We start from the raw sequence: 9,963 nt of genomic DNA, 5'->3' as shown, positions 1-9,963 counted from the left end.
AGATTCACGTGTCCTGGTGGAGGCCTGCAATCTACATTATGAATAAGGATCTTGTAGCAGAAGAATATTCTTTGGAAAAATACTCCTTTAACTCCCAGGTGTTAAGCTCTCTCAACCAGTGTGCCTGGTTTTAGATGTTCAATAAATATTTACTGTATTGTATTAATGTATTCCCAGACCTAATAGCAACAAGGCACACTTCTTGGCTACCTAAATATATCAAGCCTTCCAAGGGAAAACTATCATTTGATTGATCCCACGTAAGAGAATATAGCAAGGTGCTATATACATGAACTTCACTTGAAGTCAGCCAATCTGGGGTTTATCTCCACTTTCTTGACAAGTCATTAGCCCCCAACCAAATAAATTATTTTTCTTCATTCTTCCATTTACCACACCAGCAGCTCAATGGGGTAGGCAGTTAAAGATGGAGAAGTAAAAACTTATTAAATAAAATTCAATATAAACATGAATTGTACTGTTTTTTTTTTTTTTTTTTTTTTGTAATTTACTACAAATGAGATCTCTAGATCGTAAGTTCCTCCCTATATGATTCTGGGCCTTACATACTGAGCCAAGTTCTGAAGATAGTTTTTGAATCCTTGCTGATTTTTGCTCATTCTTTAATATTACTGTGATATAGTTATTGATTTATTAATTGAATGCATTAATTTTTAAGATGAAATTCTGGCAATTTAAATTAAATGGTATTTGACTTATTATAAATGACTTTCAATATTTTTTTTAAGCCCAGAAATCATCAAGGGCTCCAAAATAAACACAACTGAGAAATTCATGGGAATTTCATATGAAGGCTTTGCTTTAAAGTTCATTAATCTCAATTAATAAAACAAAGAATCCACAAATGACTGTTCACATTTTGTCCTTTCAAAATACATTTTTAAAGGTATTCAATTAACTCTTTGCTTGTTCATGTTCTTTTTCCTTCCACCCAAAGCACGTTAATCAAAAATAGTTGTTTGTAGATCTCTAAACATATTTTAAAACCTCCAAAACTGATTATTTAAGTCATTTTTATGCAGAATTTTATCAAGACCAATTTAGTCTGAAGAGTTACTTGTAAAAGAACATGTCAGATTGCTATTTTAGAAGCATAACTAATACCCAGGTACTAACTCCCACCAGTGGATAGTAACTTTCTAAATATTGAGCAATGTATATATACACTAGGGGATGGAAATTTATCTAAATGGTGCATCCGAGAAGTGTTCCAACATCCATGCCTATTTATGAACTTAATATCTTCTTAGGCATCTCCATCTGAGTAGCTACTTTAAATTTTTAGTTGAATTCAGTTAACACATCAAGCATATATTAAAGTACAGTTTATGAAAATACATGGATGCTTATATATTTCAGACATGAAAGATCTTATGATTGCTAAAGAAAATATAATTCTTTAAGAGATTTTAGTTATTTCCTAAATGTCTTTTTTTCTCCAAACATTAGACGAAGTTGCATTGTTTACAAAAATTTATTCATACAAATTTTACACACTTTATATAACAGTTATCAAAGTCCTAGTTATAGATATCATGTGTGTAATAATACTTGGTTAAGATGTTTTTATAATCAGTTGCACACAAAATAAGAGCTCCAAGACTAACATCTACCTAAATTATCACTATATCATAAATCTGCTCCAGGTTAGTAAGGCTCTTGGCATTTCTAAAAAGTATACAAAAGATTAAACTGGGTGATCACTGTAAATGCTTGCAACTAGCCACGGGAACACTAAATTAGACTTCATAAATAAAAGGTTAACTAGAGCCCTATTTCACCACTAACAGCTGACACAAATACAGAAAACTCTGCCCATTATCCAAGAAACAAATAATTAAGACTAAAATGCAAGCCGATGTGTTGCAGCATTGTAGGGCCACTAAATAGCCATCTGTGATTCGTGGCGATTTAAAAGGCGAAGAAAGGCACTAAAGCTGCAAACTGCATCCCGTGTCACATTGCCTGAGGAGACTGCAGAATTAAAGAAAGATTGATCCCATACACAGGACTCAGGCATAGATCGAATGCCTCTGTGCTTTCTCTGTTTGCAATGTGATCTCCTGGCAGCATCCATCCCGCCTGGGAATGCAAATCCAATTCTGTTTTCTTTGATTTATGACTTCGTACTGAATCAAATCCGTAAAGGAAAAAGAAAAGTCCTTTAAACTTTACAAGCTAATGTTTAATCTTTTCTTGTTCTCTTTTTTTTTTTTCCCAAAAGAATCTGTGCCTGAATTTTGGGAGTTTGGCTGGTTTGCCTGTTGTAGCTTGATCTGGTTGCTGGGTGAAGGTTCTTTTGTTTATAGAGATTACTCACATGTTCAAGGAATTGATAGGAAACAGACAGACATGCTTTCTGTAGCCAAGAAAGGATACAAGGGGGAGGTTCTCAAGGTCTGTTGGAGCTTGCTTACCTCACTTTTGACCACAAATATAATATAGTACTCATACATATGAAGATGAGGTTTAAATGATTTATCAGTTAGAAAAACTGAGCAACATGTGAACACTACACATTCTAATATGACAAAGGTTGGTTTTATGAAATAAATTTTACTAAGCAATAAGCCATAATGTAGAAAAATACATTTTACCTACAAACTCAATAAACAAGAAACAAAAGGTTCATATTTAGTGCATAATTACTTAGTGGTAACTACACAGGGGTTCGTAAACTTTACAATAAGTGCTTGCATCAGACGACAAAAAAAGTAAGAAGCATTCACAAGTTTAAGAGAAATGAATGAAAAATGGTAACCGGTACTTCAACAGTGCAAGAGGGTGGGAAAGAGTCTTCAGAAAATCACAAAAGTGTGGCTCCTACAGAGCCGGGTTCAAAGGGGAGCATCCTGGTCATTTCACAAGATGAGAAGCATTGACAGCACTGGAGAAAAACACATTGTACTTTGCATCCATTTCCAATATCCAGCGCCCAAAGTCAGTCAGGCAGGGGACCTGTGGTGGGACTCGGCTTACCCTCAGCCTCCCAGACCTGGGGCAGCTCCAAACCAGTCCCTCTCCAGGGTCCTCCTCTGACTGCTTTATGCTCTGCCTCTTCCAATATACCTACATTTCCTTCACTCTGTTCCAATTGCCCTAACCTCGGGATATTGAGTTTCCTGGAAGTACAAAAAAGGGAGATTTTTCTACCAAGTCTCCCTTCTCTGTACAACCCAACACTTCCCCCAGGGAGTGGTGTGAATTCTGGGGAGAAGCACAATTTGCACTGAGCTGTTGTTTTTATCAGGAGAATTTCCTCTGGGCTGAGAGTCTGAAGAGAGACAAGTACACATAAAAGTAGAATCAAAGAAAGCAGAAGTATTGGAATTGCCACCCAGCGAGGGGGACAAAAGGGGACAGTCCTAGTTGAGTTCAGCTGGGACTGTAGCAACCTGCCCCAGAGACTCGCTAGGAAAGAATGCCCTTCAGCAATTCTCCCAAATCATTACCTCCAAATCTCCCTGGAGCAGGGCATCGTTATGTACAGTAGCAAATGGTCAGTATTAATATCTTCAGGCCTGTCGTGGATAAAAATACTATCCTTTTAATTCCATTTTACAAAAATAGGAGTAATATTCAAAACAATGATTGTCTATTTTTCTATTTATTTTATATAAAAACATAAACAGCTCAGGCGAATTTTCAATCCTTGTGCACACTCTGTATGAACTGCTATTATACCTATAAATATTCTTAATATATATATTTGTAATATATATATCAATAATTGGTCCACAAAGTATATCTGTGCATTCTCTAGTGCTTTGTAAAAAGAAAAAAACAATATTATCAAAATATTCATTTAATGGCTTTACTTCATACATAAATACATGTTTGGATAGAACACATGAGCGATGACTGTTCAGTCAGGTGGGAAAGTGACTTGTCATTGTGTCAGGATTGTATACACAAGGTAGCTGGTAACTCACCACTACAAATACGCTATTCGGCGTCCTTTGTTTTTAACCCTTTGTTTATACCTTTTCCCTAGGACGGCGGCCAAGTATTTCTTGACAGCCATTTGTTTCCGGTAGCGACTGTAGCTGTCGGTGAAGATTCCGTCTGAGTGGCGCTTGGAGAGAGACTCCGAGTCGTCCTCCGCGCCGCCGCCTAGGTTCCCACTGCAAGGAAAGGGGTCGGGAAGAGGTGGCGGGGCGGGAGACACAGATTCAATAGCTGCGGGGAGCAGGTGGGCCCCACCCCACGCGGGAGCCTTCAGGGAAGGCACGGCTCTCATTGCCCACCGCGCCGCCTTCCTCTGCCAATAAGCAGCCGGAGGGGAGGGCTGTGATGGAAACCCCTCATTCCTCCCTCCCCACCGAGGCTTTCCTGGCACTAAATCCTTACGGAAGGGACCCGAGATGAGGTCCGGGCCAGAGGCATGCGCGAGTCACGCCTAACCTGTCCCCAAATACTGCCCTTTGAGATTTGACCATCCGCGCTTTTGCACTAACTTGTCCTAACTGTTCCTCTCACCCCTCCCACCACCACCCCCCTCCCCGGTACAGAAAAAATAACCAGAGAGCCCCAAGTGCCACGTTGGCTGCTTCCTGGGAGTTTTACATCGATTCTGCAATTCCTAGTCAGACATGAGCACTCCTCCCCTTGCGCACGCTAAGTTGAAAAACGTGGTAACAATATAAGTCGACAGGCTGTAGGCAATATTTTTCATCACATGAATTATTCATTGCGAAAAATGTAATCTGTTTCCCCATGGGCTTTATTAAAACGTTGCCTTCTGCTGAGAGATGCTCCACGCAAGCCCTGTGCTCTGTCTGGGTTTGTCTGGCACGCGCAAGAACTGTTTGTTTCCCTAACTGCCCAAATTTGAGGATTTGTTGGGTTTCGATTTGAATTTACAGTAAAAGAATGGTTTTAAAAAAAAAAAAAATCATGCTTAGAAGAAATTATAGCAAATCGTCCCGCGAAGCTCGAAGGTTTTCAATGACTGGGAGAGGTGAGAGGGGAGGGAAGGAGACTATTTGGTTTTTCTTTGTTTTTTTAATTCAAAACGATCAAACTCCCCGGTTTCTTTGCCCTCTCCTTGCCTCTTGCCTCTCAGAACTGTCTCGCCAAACTTAAGGCGCTACATCAGAACCTTCGCCTGTGATCGCCCGCCGGCCCCGAAGACCCTGCGGCGCAGACGCACCCTCGGGCCCACGCGCACGCACGAACGCAGACGCGGCACCGCCCACCCCGCGCGCGCTCGCACGGACACCCACCCCGGAGCTCGCGCGCCGTTCTGCGCCGCTTAACTCTTTCGCAAACTCTTACCCCAGGCCCTTGGCCACGAGTGTCTGCAGGTATTTCCTGGCGGACAGCTGGTCCCGTACTTTGCGGTAGGCCTTGTTAAGGATCCCTTGGGCGACATCTCTAACGGGGAGGCAAAGTGAGCGCCCGAGGTCACTGACTTTGTCCCCAAGAGGTCGCCCCAGGCCCCCAGCTGGGCACGCACGCGCCTCGGCGCTTCGGGAGGCTGACGGGAAACCCCTCCGGAGGCACAAAACTAGCGAATTACTCTTTCGGGATGTTCCCGCGACTGACTGCTAGGAACGGGAGTTCCTGCTGTCCTCCAGGGATGGCAGGCATCGAATCTGGTTGGGGCGCGCACTCCCGGCCATTCCTTGGGCCACAGACCTTTTGGTCCCGCGCGACCCTTACGGCCACACAGACCGACCCGCTACTAACTTTCTGTCGCTCTCATGGGTACCAGCCAGAGAGAAAAGAGGCTTGAGGGGTTTTATGAAAAACAACCTATTCGGTGGGCCACCACCCTACCCCTCCCGCCACCTCAGTCCCGGGCCGTAGCGGAGGCCGCGCGGGTGGTACCTCTTCTCTGCGGGGTAGTAGAGCGCGTAGGCGTCGCGCAGCGCGGAGGCGGGGCTCCCCACGCCGGGAGGGTCAGAGTCGTAGAAGTACTGCAGCGGGTTTCCGTCCACGTCGTACGCCTCGTCCTCCGGCCTGCGGGGATAGCCGGGGAGGTAGAAGGAGTGGTCAGTGTAAGTCCCTCCCCGGCTCTGCAAGGACCCAGAGAAAGGGGCTCGCGATTGATTTTCCTTCTTTCTAAAGGTCCCCCCACGGAGAATTGACACTTCTTCCGGGACGGAGGAGGGGGTAGAGGGAAGGCGAAAGAAAGTACACTCAAGAGAAATTCCCCATCCCTCCAAGTTGCTCTCCGACCCGTCCTCTCGCGGATAAAGGGTCGCCCTTGCAGGGCCCTGGGAAGCCGAGATGTCTGTGCCGACCCGGTACACCTGGCCATCGAAAAGGATCTACCTCCCTACGGGCCTGGCGCCTGAGCCCCAAACAAGCAGCCACGGGCGGGGACGAGAGACAAGACGCAGGCCAAGGCGAAGACCCGATAGGGAGGCCCAGAGAGAAACAGAGGGAGGGTGGATGGGTGGGGTGTGCGGCGCCCGACTCCGCCAGCCACCCCCACCAGCCTCTGAGCCCAGGGGAGCCCTTCCCCGCGCAGATGTAGGTCACGGAGAACCTCCGACTTCTATTTTGGGCGGGAGAGGATCTGGCAGGAACATGAATAATAGATGCCCCTAAACTTAGCCCGTTTGGCCGTGGCTCATTCTGTGGCATGTCCGCGCACTCTGGTGCTCCTCGCCCAAGGAAAGTGCCAGGCACTCGGGACTTTGAAAATTGCTAGGAGTGAAATAGGACTTTTAAATCCGCTAAATAAATAGTTCGCGCTAATCTGTTAGGGATGTTGGGCGGCGGAAAGGGAAAGGGTCAACAGGGGACGGAGAGCCAACAGGAGCGCCGCGGTCTCGAAGTCGCCCTTGCCTAGCGCCTCTATCCTTGATATAGGACGGGAAGTGATGGGCTAAAACGCAAAACCCCCTCGCTTTGGGCCGCTGGAGAGAGTCGGAACGCGGCCAGGGCAAGTAGCGCTCTCTAGTAGGGTTTAGAGTCGTACTTCGTTATTCTGTTCGCCTTTCCTCCATCCGTGGAGAGGTAAGGACAAGGCAAGCACATGCCTCCGTCAGCCCCACACCCACCCTTCGTCGGCGACGCGCCTCTTCTATAGCCCAGCTTCCCAGAGTCCCCGGGTCTTTCTGGCCACTTTCATCCCTGCCCCGTGTCCGGATGCTGGAATCCTAATATTGAAGTCAGAACCCATCTCTCCGGCCAAATCAATGGTCAGCGGCCCCTAAAGGCGACCTTTCTTGGGCGCGGCTCCGAGAAGCAGCTTTGCCGGCAGAAGGCGCGCTCCTAGCTGCAGGGAGCCGGGAGCCCAGCGGAGCGCGGAAGCTGCGTTGCAAAGGGAGCTTCCACTCTCAGGCTGACCACCCCAGGACTTTGGGCTGCGTAAGGAACCTGGCAGTGCCAACCGATTAGAAACCAGGGGTTAAGAAAAAAGCCAGGATTACTCCAGCCTCGGGCGGGCAGGGTTGTCCTGGTCCTGCCTGCCTGCCTGCTTTCTCTTCCTCCTGCCTTGCATCCGTTTCATCCGTTCCTCCCCTTTCCTTTCAAGACCTCCAAACAAGCTCCCCCTTCCTTTCAGATTCATTCTTGTTCTTCCTTCTCTCAAATCGCTTTTCCTCAACCATACCCGGCCAACACTCCTCCTCCCCAAGACAGTCTGAGATTCAAATTGCAGTTGGAAAATGTATCACTTGAGAGAAAGCTCTTCCAGGGGAAAGAATTCGAATTGAAGCGAAAGGGAGATCAGAGGAGAGAGAGGGAGACCCCGCCCCGATAGTCCAGAACAAGCTGTAACAAAGCAAAGTCCACGGGAGCTTCACGCTCAACCCTCCAACCTGGCTGCGGGCACCAGAGAAGAAGTTCTCCTAACTCAAGCTAAGAATAGGGAAAAGAAGTCAAGCTCGGGGCCCGGCCCTGCCCCCCGCGGGCGGGGCTGGGGGAGGGGAGGTTTCTCTAGCCGGCTGAAGCTCCCTTGCTTTACCCCGGCCCCTTTGCTGCGGCGGGCTGGGCTGGGGGAGGGGCGCTGAGCCGCAGTGGAGCCTGCCCGGACCTTGTGCTGAGCCGGGTCCAGGGCCAGGGACCCGAGGCCGGACCCAGGCTGACAGCGGCGTACTGGGAGCCGGTGGGGAGATGGTCATAGCCGGGACCGCGCAACTGCAGGAGGACGACCAGGAGGAAGTGTTAGGGGAAACCAAGCCTCAGCTCAGCCCGGGCGGCCAGCACCTACCTGATTCCAGGAAACCGGAGTCCTGCGGCGGCAGGTGAGCAGTAGACGCTGCTGTGCATTATTATCCCGTAGACCAGGAGGGCCAGCCTCGCTCCGCTACACATGGTCATTCTGCGCAGAAGGGAAAAGAGGGCACACAGCTGTCAGAACGCCCCTGGCCTTTCACCCGCCAACCCCAGGAAACTCCCCGAGCTGGGGGAGGGACAGAGCAAAGCTCCGGCTCCCAGTGTTGAATACCGCTTAATGACAGCCTGTGCGCACCCTGCCACTTCCCTCTCGCTATAGTGAGAAAAAAATATGTATATACCTAGAGCCCGATAACTCGCCAAACCTGGTGCGAAGGAACGCTAACTCGTACCCTGATGCTGAGGGGTGAAAGAATCAACAAAGGAGTCGTTTGGTTTGGTAAGATATTTTTCCCCTTACCATTCAACTCTTACCGCTGCTAGGAGAGGTTTGTTGCCAAGTAAGACGGCGGGCAAAGGGCTCCTCCAAGTTTCTGCGCTGGAGTCACAACCCAAGAGGCATCACCGTCTGGCGTTAGTGTCTGAGAAGCCGCAGGAATGAGCAGGAGCAGCAGGAGGAGCTGGAGGACTTGTTTGCTGAGGCCAGTATTCTGTTCAAAAGTTTGCAGACGCACAGAACTAGAAGGAAGCGTGACACCGAGAGAAGGGGGCGAGGAGAGAGATGGAGAAGGAAGAAAGAGGAGGCGAGGAGCTCAAGTGGGGGTGGGAGACAAAGTGGCCTAAGTCCACCAGGAGAAAGAAGTAAGTGATTAAGGAAAAGAGGGAAAGTCAAAGAAGTAGAAGAAGGAAGAGGGAGGGCCGCAGCTCAGCTGGGGTCTGCTGGAACCGCCTGGTCAGGCAGTTGTGCAAGTCGGCAGCGCCTTCTCTGCTCTGAGGTCCCTCTGGCTGTGTCTGAAGCTGCGGCTTCTGCAGCTGCTGATGCCAGTGGTTACAGAGGTGACCGGCCCTATGCTCCTATTTATATGTGCAGTTAGCAGAAATCTATCTGAACGTGGTTTTAGAAGAGCCTTCCTTGTCAACATCTGTCTGCCTGTGGCCTTTAAGTACAGAATATTTTGTTGCACTGTTGCGCTCCGATTTTTATTCATGGAATGACTTCCTTTTTTTTTTTTTTTTCAGTCACGTAATGATCGGGTATCAGAAAAAGACGTCAGCATCCTAGTCCCTCAAGGAACATATTAACTATTCTGTGCTGTCCTCTTGGATGATAAGATCCGGAGTCATCGACTTCTCATAAACACCTTTCACTCATACAATCCAATTTTTAAGAAGTGCAGTTATTTTGATGGTTTTCAATTTTACCCATTTCTCAAGATGGGTAACGAATTCATAGAATTTCAAGGATGGTAAAAGTCATGTTTTTAATTATGTCACTACGATTTCTCTTTACTTTTCATCAAGCCCCAGCAATCAGAGCTCTGGTCTCTGGAATTAAGCACCATCAAGCTCTCCTATTAATAAATTTAATTTAGATCTCCTAATTTCTTGCGTATGTTCTTTTAGATAGACAATTAAATGTGGAAGTCGTTTTGTTTTTAAAGGGAAGTCTTGGAGGATTTTCAGTAAATCGCTAATGAGTCTGGCTGTCGTTGACAGTCTGGCTATGAGTAGATTGATTAGACTTAAAGCTGCGACCCGATCGCGGCCTGTGGAGCTGTCCAAGCTCTGAGTGCTGAATTCTGGTCGCAGATGCTACAAACATTGAAAATTGCTGTTGGTTTAATTTTTCACCAGAGCCTCTAAATCTGA

General features: G+C 47.3%; 1 protein-coding gene across 1 annotated transcript; it reads right to left on the bottom strand.

The window, feature by feature from the left end:
* Positions 1–1,357: 1,357 nt before the first annotated feature.
* ADCYAP1 (adenylate cyclase activating polypeptide 1) lies at positions 1,358–8,355 on the bottom strand. Its single transcript, XM_045886398.2, has 4 exons — positions 8,189–8,355; positions 5,854–5,985; positions 5,299–5,397; positions 1,358–4,145 (listed from the first exon to the last, which is right to left on the bottom strand). The coding sequence occupies exons 1-4, from the start codon at positions 8,296–8,298 to the stop codon at positions 3,956–3,958; spliced, it is 531 nt and encodes a 176-aa protein (XP_045742354.1). The 5' UTR covers positions 8,299–8,355; the 3' UTR covers positions 1,358–3,955.
* Positions 8,356–9,963: the final 1,608 nt, after the last annotated feature.

This window comes from Mirounga angustirostris, unplaced genomic scaffold, assembly GCF_029215605.1.
Source record: "Mirounga angustirostris isolate CCGP_5_RB_7025 unplaced genomic scaffold, mMirAng1.0.hap1 SCAF_14, whole genome shotgun sequence".
NCBI classification, from domain to species: domain Eukaryota; kingdom Metazoa; phylum Chordata; class Mammalia; order Carnivora; family Phocidae; genus Mirounga; species Mirounga angustirostris.
This window is presented reverse-complemented; position numbering and strand designations above follow the sequence as displayed.

Bases quoted from the DNA above. Each gene is read 5' to 3' on its own strand.
- ADCYAP1 (XM_045886398.2), bottom strand. From the start codon at position 8,298: ATGACCATGTGTAGCGGAGCGAGGCTGGCCCTCCTGGTCTACGGGATA. The intron at 5,986-8,188 runs GTAGGTGCTGGC...CTATCCCCGCAG, and splicing joins CTCCGGTTTCCTGGAATCAG to GCCGGAGGACGAGGCGTACG. The intron at 5,398-5,853 runs GTACCACCCGCG...CCTCCCCGTTAG, and splicing joins TACTACCCCGCAGAGAAGAG to AGATGTCGCCCAAGGGATCC.